The 21,654-nt window shown below is 45.0% G+C and overlaps 1 protein-coding gene across 6 annotated transcripts in view; it reads left to right on the top strand.

Moving 5' to 3' along the window:
- Window positions 1-21,654, top strand: part of LOC120518819 (ena/VASP-like protein) — a 146,373-nt gene that overhangs the window by 80,559 nt on the left and 44,160 nt on the right. For 5 of the 6 annotated variants that reach the window (XM_039741807.1, XM_039741808.1, XM_039741805.1 and 2 more), the window contains exons 2-3: window positions 13,729-13,897; window positions 14,172-14,349. In XM_039741807.1, the coding sequence (XP_039597741.1) occupies window positions 13,729-13,897; window positions 14,172-14,349 (347 nt within the window). Of the gene's footprint in view, window positions 1-2,576; window positions 2,626-13,728; window positions 13,898-14,171; window positions 14,350-21,654 lie in introns of those variants that run through there. The other variant, XM_039741806.1, reaches the window with a different exon arrangement.

The following is a 21,654-nucleotide window of genomic DNA, read 5'->3' as shown; positions in this document are numbered from 1 at the left end:
CTGGAGAAAAAATTAAAATCTGCAGGGGTTCAAAGGCCATGAGACCACCCAGCCCCCTCTAGGTATTCTACCTAACATAAATGATCAGTCCTCATTGTATTCAGGGTTCTCATGGAAGGACTTGATGATGACGGTCACATGGACTTCTGGCCTTTAATCCATCAATGTAGGACATCATGGTGCTTTGATCAGGTGGTGGTGCCGCAGGTCGCCACCCCAGAAAACCGGAAAAAGAACAGAAGAAAAAGTAGAGGTTAGTACGGCTTTTGGAGCCACCATGAATATTAATAATGATATTGAATTAAATATGCAGAGCATCAGGATTAAATTAAAATGAAGTCTTGAGAAAGTCATGTTAAAGTAATGTGTTTTTAGCAGTTTTTTAAAGTGCTCCACTGTATTAGCCTGGCGAACATTCACCTGCCCTGGTTATGAATGCATTGGCAGAAGAATCCTTGAAAGGATGCTGATACTGGTGGCTATGGGATTTATCATAAAACAGTAGCGACTGGTTAATCATTTGCCTTTTGCAATACAGCATTCAAAGTGTACAAAACACTATTTACAGTGGATGCGCTCAAGTAAGCAGCAAATCAAGTGCCATGGAAAGCAAATCCTTTGTGTCCACCATGTTGGAATATAGTTTTCTTTCATGAAGGTTGACCAATCAGGGAATGAGACATTGTAATGAGCAGGATCCAATCAGAGAAGGGCCATGTAGTAAACTTGAACCAATCAGTGTGCGTTAAAGTTTTAAAGTTTGTGTTTTCCAAAATCTCCATTTTTACCCATCCACACTTGCAGCACTGAGGCCACATTTTCAGAAGTGTTCAGCTCTGGAGAGTGTTGTCAAAAGTGTCCATTGTTTGGGGGCTCTAAAAGCTGGGGTAGTGGCCAAAACAAAGGCTAATGTCTGCATTTTGAAATGAACACATAGGTAGCGTGGCTGTAGCCCTAAGCTAACACGGAAAGTGACAAACTGAGGGGCCGAGATGGGAGGTTCAAGCTGGACACTTGGGCTTTGTAGGGAACCCACAGGGAGGTGACACTCGGGATCACTAGGGGGTGATTTGGGGGCCCATTGGCATTTTGTGACTGAACTCTGATGTGGGACGTGATAACTGTGCTGAGAGGGGATATAAAGGGAGGAGAAGAGGGTGACGTGACTGTAAATACATGTTAAACTATAACATGTAGAATTGACGGAGGCACGCAAGAGGTGAAGTGACTTGGAATGCCACTTTGGGGTCCTTGCCTGTGCTGGGCCCCATATTCTTCGTGGGCAGCTGCAGATTAAAAATTGGGGAGAGGATGTCATTTCTGATGCCCGCAGCTAACCAGCAGGAGCAGAGCGTGGGTTTGACTCCATGCTGAATGATTGTGTACTGCACTGGGTAATCGATCAGATATGCCCATGTGTTCTCCTCTAGTTGCCCGCTGAAGCCTGATAGCTCCTGCCTGCATGCCTTTGAAGGTAAAACAGTTTGAGTTGGTCATTCAGGATGAAACAGAAACTCTGCGTCTTCTGCCATGTCTTCTCCCATGAACCACATCATGACTGTCCATACCAGCGCCCATTAAAGAGTGCTGCTGTTTGTAGCTGTTGGAGGGTGGGCATGGCCAACCGATCTGTTGTTGAGACCATTTTGATTGTTAAGCCCAACGCCTCCTGCCCCCTGTTCTCTCTGCCACCCTCACCCCAGTCTGTTTGCAACATTTCATAGCCTTGGAGAAGTGAAAGAGGAAGCCAATCTTTTTATGTTTTATTATTTATAGGCTCTCTTATTTTTACTAATAATTTTTCGACTTCAGATTGTCTCTCTATAAGTTGTCACTTGAAAAAATTCTTACCATCTACAGTGCATTGCCTGCCAGTGAAGCTTAAATTCAGTTCAGTTCAAGTAAAGCCTGCCTCACTGATTTGCTTTGCCTGTTTCTTTGGTGTGACTGTCTCAAATAAGGTGCCAATACTTATTGGTATACCCAGGTCTGAGCTGGCAGCTGGGGTTTGGTTTTGAGAGACATACTTGAGACCCGGAGAGAAATGGAGCTTTAAGTAGTGCCAGCGACTATCTGTGCATAGTCCAAGCCTGAAGGGGTGGCATTGTGTGATATGGGCATGGTACACAACTCTTTAGTGTTAGATGGAGATTGGGAAAGGGAGAGTGGAATGGAATGGATGGATGTAACCTGCTAGGCTGGCATTGCTTTAGGGGCTGCCATTCTGCACCCCCAGCCTTGGCAGTGAACTCCTCTGTGTACTTTGTGTTGGCACGCTGGTAGCGTACTTCACACACACTTGAAGGTAGAGGTCGAGATCAGCGTAAGTGTTATTATTACCCTGCCTTGGGAAATTCAGTTTGGTCTTGTGGGCTACATTTCAGTTAGACACACTGTGGGCACCTGATTGGTCCAGAAAACTGCCGGTACCACAGAATTCTTCCTGCCCATCTTTCATTCACACTCTTTTTCTTAAGTCATGCAGATTTCCTGTTTTTTTTTTTTTGTTAACTTCCTGTTGGGTTGAGATTGACACTCTCAGGAGCCACATCCTTTCAGTTCACTTTTAGAACGCTTCAGTGCAGTACACCAGGCATCTCAGAGGGCCACGATGGCAGCCGCTGGGTGAGTAGAAAAGCAAGAGAAGGGGAGCTGGCATGCAGCCCGATGGAGCTGGCACTGGGATTAGATGACTCGTGCTCTTGTTATAGTTCCTTTCCCGCTAAGAATTTGGACTGAGACTGAGGGAATTGTTTTGCCAGTTTTGTGAGAGAATGGCAATGTTTGGTGGGCACCAATATAAAGTGACCAGGTCTGGCGTCATTATAACTTGTTTGCGTTGATAAAGCTTAGCTGCACCCTGCTGATGTGACCTCCTCATCTTTCAGCTCACAACTCACAAAGTGAGGGTCCAGCATTCAAGCTGGGTTTGGATCAGTCGGGTTTGTTCATTTTTTGGGTTGCTTAACTTAGCTTGTCATGGCTGTCATCTTCTAGGGTCAGTTGTCTTCAACTCTTCCAAGTGCAAGGCTGGCCGGCCTCACCTGTCTAGCATGACTTTGAATGGACAGTTGTCTTTGACTGCTCCCAGGTCAGATGATTAAATCAAATCTCCGGGGTTGTATCCCTCTCGTCTACTGGATTCAGCTTGGCTTTGTTTCTCTAGTGTCACTTTCCTGCATCCAGACTGGCAGCTGCCAGCTTGGCTCTCTCAGTTTGACTTCATCTCTCTGCACTCGTTCAGCTGCCTTCAGCTGGTGTGTCGTTTCCTTTTGACCTTTACTTTCTAGGCTCTCTGATCTGTTTTCACTGTGGCCCAATCTTGCTTTCTCCAGCTCTTCTTAAACTATTTATGGCCATTTGCCTGTGTGGCTAACTACCGCCTTTGTCCGGCTCACCTACAATTCTCTTTTGTCACTTGGCGCCACTATTGTGACCCTCTTTTGTGCAGATTGGCTCTAACTCTTAACACTCACTAGGCTATGTTCAGCATGGCTGCCACTCTCCAGTGTCACTTTACTATAGTCAGACAGACGACAGCCTGCTTGTGTCACTTGGCAGCCTGTCACTATTGTCACATGCTGCCATCCTGCCCAGCTTTGTCTCGGTAGTGTTGTTCAAACACTTCAGTCCCTTGGGACCCCCGCCTTCGCTGGGCTCAGCTGCAGTCTGCTTGTGTCCTGACCACCCATTTCCAGGTCACAGGAGCTCGACTGCAGGGGTGGCCACCAAACCCACTTGTCTCTTCTCAGCTGGCCTTGTCACGCAGCCCACTTTTTAGATCATCTCTCCCACCGAAGAAGAAAAAAAAAAACGAAAGTGCTTTTGGTTGCCTTGAGGGGCTCAGTTTAGCCATTTCTGGTTCTGTAAAATGAGACATTTTTATTTCCCAGTTTTATTTATACATTTGTCCGATATTATTTTTGTAGACAAGGAAACACAGTCAAGTCAAGTGGGCTTCATGGTCATGCTATCTGCCTTGGTACATCACACAGCGGGCAAAGGAGCAATAGTGAGACCATATAGAGAGGCAGAGGTGGGCAATTTTACATAAGGAAATGTAGAACAAGAAACAACATCTGTATAAATGGACATCGTATTGACCAAAAGGGATGGAAGGAGTTGGATAACGAATGCTGAACAGAAGTAATTAGATAAGACTCTATATTAAGGAGGCACACACAGAGACAGGGGATGCCTATGAGAAGAAGTTGTTGCTCAATCTGGCAGTGATGTCCCCCAGACCCCAACACCATCAGCTGGATGGAAGCAAGGAAAAGAAATTGTGGGAGGCAAGTCCACGGTGGAAGGCAGAGAAGTCCCAGTGATGGTCTCTGCAGTGCGCACTATCCGTTGAACGGACTTGCAATCAGACGCCTAACTGCTCCAATACCAGACAGTGATGCAGCTGGTCAGGACGCTTTCTATGGTGTCTCCATAGAATGTGGTGAGGATATGGTGTGGAAGGTCTGCCCTCTTCAGCTGGTGTGGAAAGTGGAGTCACTGCTGTGCTTTTTTGGTCAAGTAGTGGGTGTTGATAGACAATGTCAGGTCCTGCGCCAGGCGCACACCAAAGGATTTAGTGTTGTTCACTCTGTCTACCACAGAACTTTAGATGTAAAGTGGAGTGTGGGCATGGCGAGTCTCCCTGAACTCCTCCACGGTCATCTATTTAGAGTAGATTAGATCAACTTTATTAATCCCAGGGAGAAATTCAAATGCATACAGCAGCAGAAACATTAAAAAAAACAAGAATAAAGACTCTCAGGACAAATAATACAACCAATCCGTCAAACCATCAGTAAATAAATAAAAATAAACTTCAAAAGTACATTGGGTGGAAGCATTGAATTATCTGATAGCAGTGGGCAGAAAAGACCCCCAGAGGCGCTGCTTAGCACACTGTGGTGGAGCGAGTCTGTGTCTAAAAGTGCTCCAACAGAGCGCCTCCTGATGGGGATTTTTCATGATGGCATCTAATTTTGCCACCATCCTGTTTTGCACAGTAGCTCTCAGGTTGTCCAGGCTTCGCCCTGTCATGGAGCAGGCTTTCCTGATATGTTTGTTCAGACATTGTGCTTCTTTTGAGCTCAGGTTTGCATCCCCAGTAGACTGCAGCGTAGAACCCCACACTGGCTACTGTGGTCTGGTAGACCATTTCCAACAGCTCATTGCACCCATCAAAACACCGGAGTCTCCATAGCAAGTCCAGTCTGCCCTGGCCCTTCTTGTCCAGCACCACTGCATTTTCAGAGCAGTCCAGTTTGTTGTTCATGTGGTGCTCTACACCATTTCCCCCTTGACGTCCCTCTGAATGGTGACTGGTCTCAGAGCCTCGTTGGCACTCCTGAAGTCCTCCAGCAGCTCTTTTGTCTTTCTGATGTTGAGTTGCAGGTTGTTGTCTCTGTACCACAATTCAAAGTCCTCCACAACCTTCCTGTACTCTGACGCATCTCTATTAGTAAGGCAGCCTATGATGGAGAGTCATCTGAAACATAAATGTCTGTTTATGGCAAGCGCTGGTTACTGTAGAGGGGGTAAGCAGGAAGGGGGACAGGACGGTTCCCTGAGGTGCTCCAGTATTAGTTTTGTCAACACTGAGTCAGGTTGTTGCATGTGCACCATTCTACCAGGTGCTCCACTTCCATTCTGCACTTTGTGTCATTGTCATCATTGATGAGACCCACTACTGTCATGACATCAGCAATAATAATAATGCTGTTGGAGCGATGCGTCACAATGCAGTCCTGAGTTAACAATCATATTAGTAATTCATCATTAATCAAAACACTATTGATTTGTCCGTGTGCACTTTGTACATTCTCCCCATGATTTAGTGGGCTTTTCTCCAGATACTGCTTTAGCCTTTAAAGTTCTTCAGTGCAAAGACACAACATTGAAATCCATTAAAGGGAACGGAAATACAGCCTGTTCACCATGTTCAGCACTTCTGAGGTGTAATGCTGTATGTTTGTCACATAAACACACATTATAGTAACAGCTAAATAACTGCGAGTCGTCATTTAGCTGGTTTGGCTGCATTTCCCTACTTGATCAAGGGCGTCATCATTTCCCAGTTTCTCCCAAATGTTGCATATGCATGGGTCAGAGTTCCATCCATCCATTTTCTAACCCGCTGAATCCGAATACAGGGTCACGGGGGTCTGCTGGAGCCAATCCCAGCCAACACAGGGCACAAGGCAGGAACCAATCCCAGGCAGGGTGCCAACCCACCGCAGGATGGGTCAGAGTTGCCATAAATATTTGCTCATTTCCCCCCATCAAGTTTTCTTATATAAATCCCGACATTTGTGTGTGAAGTTGTGCGCGTACCTTCTAAACCTCTTTTTGTGTGCGCCTAGTCTTTATAAAAGAGGCCTTGGGTTGTTTTGTGAAAGTGCCTCCTGAGATTCTGGTGGTGAATTGCCTAGTTGTGCCCTAGGTGGCAGTATTGGCAGGCAGTGACAGCAGATGAACCTGGAGCCAGTTAACCAAGCCTTCCATTCTCTAACCTGCTCAACCAGCTCAGTTGTACAGGGCGAGCAGAGATGGCAGTCCTGGGCAGAGTGCCAGTCAACACACACACACCTACAGTCACTCAGGTGAGGCCAGTTTATAGTGCCAAGGCGGCTGAGGAAGGAATGGCAGGTATTGGACACTGAGTGATTTGGATGTAAAAATGAGATTTTGTTTTTTTCCTGAGGCCAAGAACACCGTAAAAACCATTACAAGGGGCAAACTGCTACAAATTGAGACCCTCATTTCTTAAGACCCTTCAACCCCAGGGACACTTTTTTATCTTGAAAGGCTGGGAAGGCTTCCAAAAGCACCAGTGCCCCCTGGCACCCTAACATCATAATCAGATATTTAAGGAAATTAGATGAGAAGTGTTAATAAAAACCGATAATTCAGCGCCGACTGTTCTCTTCGGTCTTGTGAGGGAGGGCACACGCACATGGATGTTATTGCCCATAATGTGATGTGCTGTCTTGTGTGTTCCCTTGGTTTCAAACGTGTCACGCTGTGAAAATATCACACTTGCTTATTGGAAATGTTTGGATTATCCAGTTGCAGCAGCTGTCGGAAAGCACATCCTAATAATTTGTTTTTTTTTTCCTCTTATTTTAATGATAAGGAATCCCCAAATGCAGTGCCCTACATACACATTATAACAGTGTAGTCAGAACTGCCACTTGGATTTGAGATGAAAAGAGCAGCGTGACGCACACGTCTCAAATGACTTCTTTTGATTTATGCTTTAACGTTTCATTTGAGGTGAAAATAAATGCATTAAAACGTTGCTGGTGTTTTGGGTAGCAGTGCCGCCTCACAGCTCCAGGAGACCTGAATTTGAACCTCAATCCAGGTACTGCCCGCTGGAATTGCACACAATCGTCCACATCACTGAGATGTGTTTTTAGGTTAACCAGCCACTAAGAACTGCCCAGTGTGGGTGTGATGGACTGCCATCCCATCCAGTGCTGGTCACCACCTTGTGCCTTATGCTACTCCTCACAGTACATGGATCCAGCTAAGTGGTGTGAGTGTACAGGTGAGGAACACTGTAAGCGTGATGGTTTGATAATTCACCCAGGCCTGGTCTCTGTCTTCATCCAGGGTTGGTCTCTGTCCTGCTCCTGTTGCTGCCAGATTAGTTCCACTGATGTAGGTCAACAGATTGGAGGTTGGTATGTAATGGTCAAATCAAGTGACATCACCATATCACAAGTCTTGAAGAAGCTTTGTCACCACTTTTTTCTGTTTCCCATTCTTCTCAAAGGCTGACAAGTGAAAGAATAAAAAAATAAAGGGCCAGGAGATGAATCGTCGTCAAAGACAGAAATGGGTCAGTAACCAATTAATATTAATTCTATTGGCAAATGAAAACCGAAAGATGCAGTCAAGGGAGAAAGAAATCAGAATTCAATAAGAAATGTGCGTGGAGCTCTTTGTTATTATTATTGTTAAAAACAACAACATTTATTTCTATAGCACATTTTCATACAAATAATGTAGCTCAAAGTGCTTTACATGATGAAGAAAGAGAAAAAAGACAAATAAGAATTAAAATAAGAGAACACTAATTAACATAGAATAAATCACAGATGGCAAACATCCCATCACACTGATATTTAAAACAGCGCATCAATGGCGTCACGATACCAGGACATTCAAAGACTCTCCACCCGGCAGCTAGGAGCAGCATCCTGACAACTGGACTCACAATATGGTGGTGCACAAAAACAAATCAAAATGGCATTGCAGCAGCATGAGATAAAAACAGAATTAAAATACACTTATTTCCAGAAGCTGTGACAACTAAATATTTTTGGGAATCAGGAGCAAATTACTGGGACAGGTTCTTAAAGCAGAACCTTTAAGAAGTTACTGGGTGAGATATTGGGACAGCTTAGTTATGAGCTCTCAAACGGACTTGAAGGACTGAATGCTCTCCTCTCATTCATCATATTTCTTATACAGTGGAACCTCGGGTCACGACCGTAATTCGTCCCAAAACTCTGGTCGAAAACCGATTTGGTCGTGAACCGAAGTAATTTCCCCCATAGGATTGTATGTAAATACAATTAATCCGTTCCAGACCGTATCGAACTGTATGTAAATATATTTTTTTAAAAGATTTTTAAGCACAAAAAAAATTAATTACACCATAGAATGCACAGCGTAATAGTAAACTAAATGTAAAAACATTGAGCAACCCTGAGAAAACCTTGAACAACAGAGAAAACTAACACTGTGAGAGTTTGCGCTATAGCGCTATGAACCGCTCGCTAAAAACACATTTTTTTTAATGAGTTTTAAGCACAGGGAAAAAATGAACATTTGAAAAATCTGTAATTTAATAAACCACCAAGAAGAGTAACATTGCAACAATGTGCGCTATGAACCGATCGCTGTAAACAGAAGTGAAGTGGAGGTTAAAATCCAACAGAAAAAAGTCTTCATTAAATACAACGAGGTTAAAACAATGCTCGAAGCAGTCTCTTTAAAAACAAGCCTGGTGCATTCTTTAACTGCCTTCTCGGCCTTGTGCATCCAGCCGTCTACCTCTCTCTCTCTCTCGCGCACGTGTGTGTGTGTGTGTCTCTCTCATGTGTGTGTCTCTCTCACGTGTGTGTGTCTCTCGCGTGTGTCTGTGTGTGTGTCTCTCTCTTTCTTCTCTCGCGCCGTGTGTGTGTGTGTGTGTGTGTGTGTGTGTGTGTGTGTGTGTGTGTGTGTGTCTGTCTCGCGCGTGTCTGTCTCACGTGTGTGTGTGTGTGTGTGTCTCTTTCACGTGTGTGTGTCTCTCGCGCGTCTGTGTGTGTGTCTCTCTCTCTCTCTCTCTCGCGCCGTGTGTGTGTTTGTGTCTCTCTCGCGCGTGTGTCTGTGTGTGTGCGTCTCTCTCATGTGTGTGTGTGTCTCTCTCACGTGTCTGTGTGTGTGTCTCTCTCTCTCTCTCTCTCTCGCTGCACAGGGAGAGACTGAACACGTGCAGAGTCATCGGCGCGCACTAACCGAAAGGGAAACTGGCTTGTTCGTATACCAAGTCAGTGGGCATGAACAGATGCAAAAGTTTGGCGAACTTTTTGGTCTTAAACCGATTTGTACGTGTTCCGAGACGTTCGTGAACCGAGGTTCCACTGTATTCTTATGTACAATACTGATGTTCTAAAAGTGAGTAGCAAGAAATGCTTCTTTTTTAAAGTGTAATACTAGTAATGCTTTTAGTTTTTGGTGGCAGAGGTGGGATTGCTAATTCAGTCTTTTTACTAAGTTAAATTTTATGTCTGATTCGCTTCAAATGAGGTGGCTAACTCTCCTTGAAATACAGAATAGCAGGTAAAGAGGAGGTGGATGGTTCAGTTCAGCTTCTGACCCACAGTGGACTCTTAGTAGGTTCTTTAAACAAGAATTGCCACAAGAATTAAAACAAAAACACCTTGGTTTGATGGCTAACGTTGCTCTATAAAATCCTGCTTGATGCGTTTGTTTCTTTGTTCTTAGTCTTTCCACTTTTTTACTCTTTTGGGCCCCGGTTTGCTTGATGGAGTGTTTAGAGTCCTGGCCTTGCTGCGTGACAAAGCTCCAACCATCGAGTCTGGTCTCCTTGTCAGCTTTTGAACTCAGCCTGCTGCTCCATTCTTTACTGCCGTGACTGTGCCAGTTCCAGAGGCGGCTGTCATACTGAACAGTCAGTTTAGGTTCATCTGCGGTTTGTTTCCTCGTCCGGACACCCTCATATAACCTTTTTCTTCTGTCATGCCACTTTGTTCTAGCTAGTGTCTGTTCTTTTTTAGCAACCTCTAATTTGGTCTTCCCGTATTTGGTGTTAATGTGAGGTTTGTGTTTCGTGGTGAGCCCTTAATAAGTTGTCTTTTAAAGTCTTTTGCACATGGTGGATTGAGGTGGCATCATTAATGGACTGTGGAGTTGATTCAACTGCCATAGTTCAACACTTGATCAATGTGAAGATAGAGTTGGGCTTCAATTACGTTCATCAATGTCAAACTAATTTGTGTTTTAATGCTCTCATTATGTAATTAGTAAAGTTTGTCATTTCATTTTACAAGAGAACTTGTCACATCAATCTACACCTGCACTCAGTGACGAGCGCTGTACAAAGAAAAACTGAAATGTCACTCGCGGGTGATCAGAACCCTAGTGGTGTTCTAGAAATCTGCCATAATATGGCAAAGAGAGACCAGGAAGTTGAAGGAAGGTCATTACAACTGACCTGCATAGCACAGCAGGCAGTGAGGGTAGACCCCCAATACCTGGCCTGATGGGGCTGCTGAGAGGGGTTGTTAGGTAAATTTGGAATAATTTTGCCTCCACAACCTGAATTTTATAATACACTGTCCTGCTGTTGGGTGTAGGAGGCCAAACTTACTGGGAACTGGGGGCTGTAGATGGAAGCTAACAAAGCTCTACTGCTTACTGGGGAAGGCAAGGTGGTCCCGAGGTGCCTGGCTCTTTAAAGGGCTACCTGAACCCCCTGTTTGCCACCAGTCCCGGTAGTCACTCTGAGGAGAAGTTTTGGCTAGCTGAACGTACGTTCAGAGGAAAACAGTGAAAGGGCAGCTACTGATAGAGAGACCACAACTATAAGAGTCGAGCAGACAAGCTGCCCCTTCATTCCAACACTTTTTTGTATGTTTTACTATACTAAAATTACAATAATCTGCTCCTCTGTTCATGTCTTGAGTGCCTGTCCAGTGCAAGGCTTGGAGTAGGCCTCTGTTCTGATCATTTTCAGCACTGCTGGGAAAGGTAGGGCCCACTGTAAACCTGCATTGAAGAAACAGGATCTGAGAATTGCATGTTATACAGGGACACATGCAGACCAAGATCAAGGTTCCAGCCCCAGTAGCTCCTGAGTACCAGCAGATGGAGCACAGTGGATGCTGGGGTTGTAATTCTTCTTCTTCTTCTTCTTCCTATCACATGATTGGCTTCTTCAATTTGGTGGATGCTCAGCCGATGCCGCTGCTCTTCTCTTTCTCTCTTCCATGTCACCTTCTTGATCAGTTTGCCTACGCAATTTGCTCCAAGAAAGATTCAAACACCAACACCCTTGCAGAGGTTGCTGTTAGCCACATTTATTTTGTGTCACCAGCGTGTTTCATGTCAAAGCTGTCATAGCTTAAGGCCAAGATTGAGGTCCTAGCCCCAGTATTTCACAAGTAATTGCGTGACATACAGACACAGCTCTTGACATTTTATATATAATTTGAATTCATCTGGTCCACTTTGTTAGTTTTGCCTTACCAAGTTATGTGTGATGAATCTGACTGAATACTTTTCTTTCAAATATGGCCCTTCGCTCTAAGCAAAGGCAAAACCCACCAGAAGACATTCATTCACAGCCGTGTGCACATTCAGTGTAACAGGAGACATCAGACCGCTGGCAGGCCGATGTTCCACGCAAAATGCGGCTGTACTGAAATTTTAATATGTACATTTGTAGAAATACCAAGAGAGAAGAGAAGTTGTGTACTGGGAGGTTCACCAAAAGTGGCCTCATGCACAGTAAGGCAGCCTATCCTGGTGTCAGCAGCAGCAAATATAGTCCAGTGAAGCTGGCAGGATGTCCACATTCATGGTTTGTTTCATTTTGTTAGTTCTGTTATCTGTGTATTTGCTGGAGAGAAGACCTGCAGTGGTCACTGGTGGAGGACATTTCGATTGTCGAGCTGCGTTTCTGCACTGGCACCTTAAAGATGGCACTTTAGAGGTGTGGCACAGTATCCCATTGTGAGTGCTCCTGCGAAACACACAATGCAGCAACTGGTGAATACTGCTGGTTCTGTCAATAATGCACCAAATCTATCCATAACCCAGAGGTTGTGCCACCACTGTGGATTATTTGGAAAGAAGTCTTCATTGTTGTGTGTCATGAACTAGTAGTCCCAAAGCACATGCAGTAAATCCTAAAAAGTTCCAAATGTCCACTAGAGGGGGATATCACTATCAAACCCCGGCAAGTACAGTAATAAGCTCAAGCCTAACTCCAACTCAATCAGCAGGCTTATCCTGTCACTGGCAGTAAAGTGACAATCAGTAGGGATGACCAGTGTCCAGAACTCTTAACATTGGGGTCCTGTTGCTGGGCACACATGCCAAAAGAAGGTAGCAGCAGAAACATTGTAAAGCAGTGCTAGTTACAGTATATAGGTGGAGTGGTGGCTCTGAGGCTAGAGATCAGCACTGGCAATCAGAAGGTTGCCGGTTCAAATCCCGTAAAATGCCAATAGGAACTCTGCTCTGTTGGGCCCTTAAGCAAGGCCCTTAACCTGCAATTGCTGAGCGCTTTAAGTAGTGAGAAAAGTGCTATTTAAATGCAAAGAATTATTATTAATACCTTTCAAAGTGAGGTCCATCACAAGGTGACTGCAGGATAAATCAAGAATGATAAATACAGATTTATATAAAAACGATATTAACATGGGGTCTTTACTGACCTGATTGCTGAAGAAATTTAAAAACTCAGAAAAATAAGAATAATAGAAAAATTATTATTAAAGCAGCAACAGTGATCAAACAAAGACAGGCAAATGACGCATCAACAATAGTACTTTAGCCCATCACTATTAAAGACCCTTTGCATCCTTTGTGAAAAGGCGCTATATATAAAGCAACATCTGCTCTTGTGCTTGTGTCTTACTCCATAAGTCTAATCTCTTGGCCCTTACCTTTCTGGTGTTCAGTCTGTATGGAGTGTGTAGGAAAAAAATGAAACTGAATGCCCAGCTCTGTCTTTCTGCCTGGAGACAGTGGGGGTCCAACTGGAATGGCAGCCCCTCATGTATGCCATTTCTTTCAAACTGTTTTGTTATTTTTTTTTTTTTTTCTCTCAATGCTTTGAATGGAGCGTTCATTTCAGTTGGAGGCCACAGCTCTGGGCTCAGTCTCCTCTCTGTTCACTGGCTGGCATATGCCATCTAAATTGGTTAATAAGAGGAGTTTGAAACCCCACAAGCATCAGTTTTGTCTAGTGAACCAGACCTCCTCCATAAATAAGCATGGAGATGATGCCTTTGGGTGGTAAGTGGAGACAAGTCAGAGAGCTCTGATCTTAAGCGTAAATAACAGGAGTCCTTTCTCCCTCTGTCATGCTGTGTCACCTTTCTGGTCCCTGATTACATCGTTAGTCCTGTGCATGTCACTGTCAATGGCAGGGTCATCTTGGGGTCTTGTATCTAATATTTTCCTATTTTGTTTTCTGCCCAGTGAACAGAGTATTTGCCAGGCTCGAGCCTCTGTGATGGTGTATGATGATACCAGCAAGAAGTGGGTGCCAATCAAGCCAGGCCAGCAAGGTTTCAGCAGAATTAACATCTACCACAACACTGCCAACAATACTTTCCGTGTGGTGGGAGTCAAGCTGCAGGACCAGCAGGTGAGAGAAGCCCACCGTTTGCTGTGCAGTCCTCTGCCTGATCAGATTGCTCCTTTTTTAGGGGCCTGTCTGTCATTTGCCCACCTCCTACAGTATCTGTCCATAACTCTTTCTGTACTGACCTGCCTGCCCCCAGTCCCTTTCCTTACCGTGTTGCCCCAGCCTTCCTCAGTGCCCTCATTTCTGATTGACGATGAGGTTTGAGCTCAAGTCCACGAGAAGCCCCCTTTCCACACTTGTGCCTGATAATATTTTTCTTTTCCTGTGATGGCAGGTTGTTATCAACTATTCCATTGTGAAAGGACTGAAGTACAACCAGGCGACACCCACCTTTCACCAATGGCGCGATGCCAGACAGGTTTATGGTCTGAACTTCGCCAGCAAGGAGGAAGCTACCGCATTCTCAAATGCCATGCTGTTCGCTCTGAACGTGCTCAGCTCACAAGATGGAGGTACAGTACACTTACTTGTTTTACGTTTTTAGTGCAATGAACGTGAGCCCTCAGAACATGCAAGGGTGCCCACATTCTAATGCTGGGGTTAGACCATCTAAGGTACCAAGTTTGGGCACTTCAAAAAGATGGGGCCAGCAAATGAGATCTATCAAATGGGGCACACAGGTCTTGCTGCTTTGATTAGGTTGGCTGCTCACATGCTTCTGCTTACGTTACACCATCCCAGGCAGCAACATCTGGCAGCTTTTACAGGAAGGGCACTGCCATCATTGTGTTACAGGTCAACAATTCCAGTGAGCGTGATTGGGCATCTCTAAAAGATAGGGTGCCCATATTTTCTGCTGAAGTTAGACAGGCCCAGCTGTCATGGCTGGATATTTCTGTTGGGCATGGTGGCCATGGTGGCCATGGTGGCATGGTCCTTTGCAAAGGTCCAAGTCTTTAGAGTCCTGGTGCTTCCTCTCTTACTATACGGTTGTGAGACATGGACGCTATCCAGTGACCTGAGACGAAGACCGGACTCCTTTGGTGCTGTGTCTCTTCAGAGAATCCTTGGGTACCACTGATTTGACTTTGTGTTGAGTGAGCGGCTGGCTGTTCACAGAGTCCCGAATGAGGCACATGACCTGCATTGTGAGGGGGCGTCACTTACAGCACTACATCCATGTCGGGTGATTCCCTGAGGGTGATCCGGCTCGCAGTATCCTCATTGTTGAGGACCTGTGCAGCTGGACCAGGCCAAGGGGATGCCCATGTAACACCTGGCTAAGGCAGATACAGTAGATCAGGGGTCCTCAATCACGGTCCTGGAGGGCTACAGTGGCTGCAGGTTTTTGCTCCAACCCAATTGCTTAATAAGACACACTTATTGCTCAAGTAAGACTTCTGCTTCACTTTAGTTGTCTCGCTCGTTAAGATTTTGAACCCTTGTTGCCTTTTTTAGTCTTAAACAGCCATATTCTTGGTTTTTAAATTGCTCCTAATTAGCAATGAGATGCAAATGTCAAAAGAAACCAGCATTTCTCCATTTAGCTTGTTACCACTTACACCTCTGTGTGTATTTATCATGCACTATTGGGTTTAATTAAATACCTGGAAGGAAAGTGAAGGACTGAGAAGTACTCCTCCATTTTAGCCTTCAAATCATTTGGATGATATCCTTAGAAAGGAAACAAAATCTAGGATACGAGAATAACCTGACATGGCAGAGTACTAACAAGCCATGAAATTAAATTATTGGCAAGAATTGCTTTCTAATTAAGCAACTGGGTTAAAACAAAAACCTGCAGCCACTGTGGCCCTCCAGGACTGTGACTGAGGACCCCCGCAGTAGATGGTCATTTCCAGAGGGTGGGTCTAGACCGCGTTTCTGCCTGGGGGGTTGCCAACTGGGATCCAAAGCTGTGGTGGGTGTGGAGATGTGCTGTACCAGTGCCTAGTCTCCAACATGACCTGACCTAAAGGTGTCCACATCTTTGTGAAGCAGCGTCGCTATAGGGTGGGGTACTCACATCTTCCTATTAATTGTAGACAGGCCCAGACAATATGTTCAGGCACCTCGAACATTTGAGGTAGTTCACAACTTTAAGTTGAGTTTAGAGAGTGCCAGCTGGCAAGACCAGGCATCTTTTTCAGGCAGACCACTCACGTAGGAACATAAGAAATTTGACAAACAAGTAGAGACCATTCAGTCCATCAGGCTCATTTGCTTAGCTGATAGCTAAGCTGTCCCAACATCTTACCCAGACCCTTCTTAAAGGTTGTCAAGGTTTCTGCTACAACTGAGTCTTGGTAGTTGGTTCCAGATTCCCCCAACTCTTCCTGACTTCAGCCCTAAATCCACGTCCCCTTAATTTCCACTGGTATCCTTGAGTATGTGATCCTTCCTTAAGTTGAAAGAATTCAACTGGATCTACTTTATCAATGTGTTTGAGGAGTTTTGAAGAACTCCACTCAGTCTCCTCTGTTTGAATCTAAACAGGTTTAATTCTCTGAGTCTGTCCGGGTACAACATGTCTTTAGGTCCTGGGATGAACTTGCTTGCTCTCTTCGGATACCTTCAAGAGCTGCTATGTCATTTTTATACCCAGAAGTGCACACTCACATTTTTCTAATACTGTATAACCAGACCCAGCCAGTAGGACTTAGCATCCCTTTCAGATGGGGTACCCATATTACCTGTCAGGGTTAGACAGTCCCATATAGTGGGCTCAGGCATCGGAATCACATGTGGAGCCCTCATCACCTCAGGCATTTCTGTTGTGCATGGTGACCACATCTTTACTGAGCGGAGTACTCACAGGGGTAGGCAGTCCCTGACAGTATGGTCAAACATCTGAATCAGATCTGATTTCTTATATGCCTTCATACTGAGGTTAGGCAGTGCTAGTCAATGACATTGTGCTCCTTTCTCAGGTGAGTCTATCCACATCTTTCTCTTGAGGTTAAACAGTTTTAGCCAAAGGGTTCAGGCAGCTCAATTATGTGGGGTTCCCATATCTTTCTGGTGATCCTAGCTAGGAGGATCAATTATCTGTAAGGTATGGTGCCCATGTTTTCTGTTGAGGTTGGCCAGTCCCAGCCAATGAGACTGGACATCTGTGTCAGACATATTGCCCAATCCTTGACCTTTAGCTTTATAAAGAGAGTGTGAGAGAGAGAGAGAGAGAGATCAACCTTTGACTCAGGCAGCTTGTCAACTTGTTGTGTGACAGCTGTGCATGACCCAGTGCTTCTGGGAAAGATGCTTGACTTGACCGAATTTGAGCTCCAATTAAACTGGAATTGTTGCTGATGACGTCTGATGCTGGAGCAGCTGAGGTGACCATGTGAAAAAAAAGAGGGAACGAAAGGCAAAAAGTGTTTGCTCTGATGTGTTGATGCTTTCTGTGAAGAAGCATGTGAGGCATTTCCTGGAGAAGGAAGGCATAAACATTAGAAAGGCAGGAACTGCCAGTGCGGCCTGGCCAAAGGCCTGCGCCACAAATGACGTGCTGGCGCCCTCTGCTGTGCTCATCTGGCACGCTGTGACATTCCTGTTTCTAGGAGGATGTATTTACTGCATGTGATGCCACTGAGCAGGAAGCACACTGGCATTCCTGTGTGTCACTTAATGGGGCATGCTGCAATGCCTCCTGCTCTGATTGGGTGGCACGTTGGCATTGCTGTTTCCGTGAGGGGGTACACAATGGCAGACTTGTTTCTCAGGTCTGTGGGCACAAAGTCATTTCTGTTTCTTTGGTTAAGTTGCACAGTGGATGTATTTCTTATGTTCGGGTGGTTACACTGGCATGGTGGCTTATGAATTCAGGAGGCAAACTGTGAGAAGGTGTGGAACTGGGACTGTGATTTCTGTGATGATGTCACTACTGGTGTTACTGGTATTTCTACAAGTCTTAGCAGTGGCAGTTCATTCACTCTTTTTTCAATTGACTTAGTGACAGTGACATTTCTGTTTTACCATGACAGGCCTGCTGGCATATTTCCGATTTGACCACATGTGGGTATTCCTGTTTCTCTGAAGGTTAGGTGACGCATTGTGAGGCTGGTGCCACTCTTTCATGCTTCCCTAGTGGCCTGCAGCCTGCCACGGCACAGGAGGCCTTTGATAAATTTAGCTTAAGAGTTGTCATGAGCTCAGATTGACTCTAAAATATCAGTGCCATCCTTGGATTCTTTTGCTGCCATTTTCTTTTTGAAATGCAGGGTGGACAGAGACCTTGTGGAGAGTGTGTGTAGTACACCGTCTAACCCTTTGGTGTTCCAAATGCTGCTCTTCCATTTGTCATCGTGCACAAACTAAACTGAGAAGAGTAATTCTGATGAGCTCAGGCAAAAGAGAGACAGACCAGGCATCCCAGGCCTGGGGTCCTCTCAGCCAACTACTCAGAAAGCGTCAGCGGTGCCACCAGCAGTGGGTATGGACTGTTTGATTGTTGCTGCATTGGTCTGTGGTCCAACGCCGTCTCAGAACCTCATGCTGTCTTTTTGTTTTCAGAGTCCAGTGGACTTTGCTGATCCTTTTCTTGCAATCTACTGTATAGGCAATATCATGCTTTATATCTGCTCTGATTGTACTTCTGGTTACCACTAGGCACTCTCTGGCACACTAATGTGGAAGGACTGTGAGCCTGGCACATGCTGAACCTACCCATTAAGTACCGTACAAAAATACCTGACTGGCACATTTCAGTCGGTCCTCAGCCCTGCCCTGTCTGGATTGGCGTTTTTCATTGAGGCAAATGGAAACCTCAGTAAGATCAGCGTTAGGACTGCTCTGCTCTGACTGGCACATGCTATCATGGCATTTTGTGAGCACTGTGGATTCATAATATTCCGTAAGGGGCTTGGTACTATACCTGCAATTGCCATGTTTAGAAAGCTGTTGCTGGCACTGCGCATTTCATCTGGGCACTGATAGTCTGGCATAGAACTGCCTACCTTTGATCTGCACATTTCATTTCAGTCCTGGCTGATACAGTTCAGTAACCAGAATGCTGCCAAATACCAAGATTACTGTTCTTGTCTTGACAGGCACATTTCAGATAAGAGGACTTGATAACTGGCACCTTTTAGTGAGAGCAGCGTTACAGTGCCTATATAAAAAGTCTTCACAAATCTCTTTTACAGTTTCACATTTTATTGTTATGCGACGTTGAACCCCAGTGCATTTAATTTGGCTTTGTTGATGCTGAGCAACAGAAAAACTCTTTAGTGTCAAAGTAAAAACAAATCTCTGCATAGTGGGCTAAATTAATTACAAATATAAGACACAAAATAAATGATCATATAAGTAAAATGAGACACCACTAAATCCTCACTGGTGCAGCCAGCTGGTTTTAGAAGTCCCAGCATGAGTTCAATGGAGGTCACCAGTCTGCACTTCATCTGTTTAGTTGTGCAGCCCCCTGCCAAGTGACTGTTAACTTGGAGGGGTGTCTTCGGTGTCAGCTCCTCTCTTGAAATACAAACCTACTGAAACCATTCACTGCCGTGCACCCCCTCTGCCCTTATGACCCAATGCCATCTGTACAGATTGTCACAATTACTATCCAGTCCACTGTGTTGGAAGTTTTCAGAGTTTACTGTTAAACAGCATTGAGTTGCTGCGGGTTTGACCTGAAGAAGACGACGACTGTGTCAAGGTGTGTGTGTCAAAGTGAAGACAGATTTCTGCAAAGTGTCATGTCGATTCATTTTCTAACCCACCTAATCCAGACCAGGGTGTGTTGTTTTGGGATTGAAGCCTTACCCAGCTAGGATAGAGTGCAAGGCCGGAACAAACACCAGACAAGTCAGCAGTCCAGCGCAGGGTGAACACTCACACCAAACACACACTGGGGACAATTTAGGGTTGCCAGTTCACCTAACCCTCATGTCTTTGGACAGTGGGAGGAAACCCACAAAATGAGTCCCAAAATATAAAGCACAAAATAATTTGTCAAACAAGTATTTACCCCATTTACGCCAGATTAAGACCCCCCCACAGGCCCCTAAACAAAGAGCTGATTATATTTTTAACAAGGCAGCGTACAGACACAGGGCTGTTAAATGTAGCTCAGTATTTCTCCATCCCTTCATCGACTTGCCTCAAGAGGGGTTGATTGGTGAAAAGGCCCCTTGCTGTCATGGGCCCCTGGGCTTGCAGCCTGCACGCCTTGATGGTAGATTCACCCCCCGCTTTAATGTCCATCCATCCATTAACCAGACAGGGTCACGTGGGTCTGCTGGAGCCAATCCCAGCCAACACAGGAAACAAATCCCGGACAGGGCGCCAGCCCACTGCAGGGCAAGCACACACACACACCAAGCACACACTAGGGACAATTTACAGTCTCCAGTGCACCTAACCTGCATGTCTTTGGACTGTGCGAGGAAACCCACGCAGACACGGGGAGAACATGCAAACTCCACATAGGGAGGACCTAACTGCGAGGCAGCAGCGCTACCCACTGCGCCACCGTGCTGCCCCCACTTTAATGTGACACCCCTAAATCCTCACTGGTACGGCCATTGGTTTTAGCAGTTCCAGAATTAGTTCAATGGAGACCACCTATCTGGGGTTTCACTTGACTGTAGTGTAAATACACCTGTATGTGAAAGGACCAGATGGAGGTGAGTCAGTATGGTAGACTAACCTACACAATGAAGACAAAAGAACACAACAAGCAACTCTATGAGAAGGGGATTAAAAAGCACAAGTCAGGGAAAATGAGAATGAGAAAATCTCCAAGTGACTGAATATCCATTTGAATTAGTCATGAAGAAATGGAAAGAGTATGGCAGCAGTGCCTTGATAACTTTGACTTTCAGCAGTTTATGGCAACCCCGACACATTTCAAAGGACATATTTTGGATTTGATTTGCTGTACTGGACTCACTCCGAATGATTGTACTGCGGAAGAATTTCCCTCTTCAGATCATTTTCCTCTTACATTTAATATGACTCTTACTGTCTACACCATCAAACCTCAACGTGTAATAACTTTTAGGAATCTTAAAAATATCAACATGGACAATTTTCAATTAGGTATTGATGCATTTGTGGAATCATTACAAACCATTTCTCCGTCAGAGTTAGTTAACTTTTATAACGAAGGACTTCTTGACATTTTGAATTTGTTAGCCCCACTCAAAACCCGATCAGTTTCATTTACACACACTGCCCCATGGTTTACACCAACTTTGCGCATTTTAAAATCTAAAGGTCGGCAGTTAGAACGGCTGTACAAGAAGACAGGTCTTAAGGTTCATAAAGAGATGTATTTCAGCCATATGCATCACTATAGGGACAGTATACGACATGCTAAAGCTGCCTATTTTACTGCCCTAATTTCGTCCAACAAGGGGAACTCTGGGACACTTTTTTCCCCGCTCAGATCGCTAACAAGTCCTCCAGACTCTCTTTCCTTGCACTGCCTTTCTAACGAATTCTGTAACACCTTAATGACATTCTTTAATGATAAAATCCAGGCAATACATTATAATTTAGGCTCTGCTGCTACTGACTCCACCATTGATGATTTTCCTCCTCCTACTCATTCATTTTCTATGTTTGAGCTTCCCTCCACCTCAGAAATCATGGATCTCATCAATAGCTGTAAGCCTTCGACTTGTCACCTGGATCCAATTCCCACTGTTCTGGTTAAAGCCTGCCTTCCCTCGCTAGCTCCTCTTGTTGTTTCAATTATTCACTCGTCACTTTCCACCGGAATTGTTCACCAGTCTATGAAAACTGCAGTGATTCACCCCTTACTGAAAAAACCTGGGGTTCACCCTACTGACTTTAATAATTTTCGACCA

The sequence above is a fragment of the Polypterus senegalus genome, chromosome 18 (assembly GCF_016835505.1).
Source record: "Polypterus senegalus isolate Bchr_013 chromosome 18, ASM1683550v1, whole genome shotgun sequence".
Classification (NCBI taxonomy): Eukaryota; Metazoa; Chordata; class Cladistia; order Polypteriformes; family Polypteridae; genus Polypterus; species Polypterus senegalus.
The sequence above is the reverse complement of the archived record's forward strand: the minus strand, read 5'-3'. Positions and strand labels throughout refer to the sequence as shown.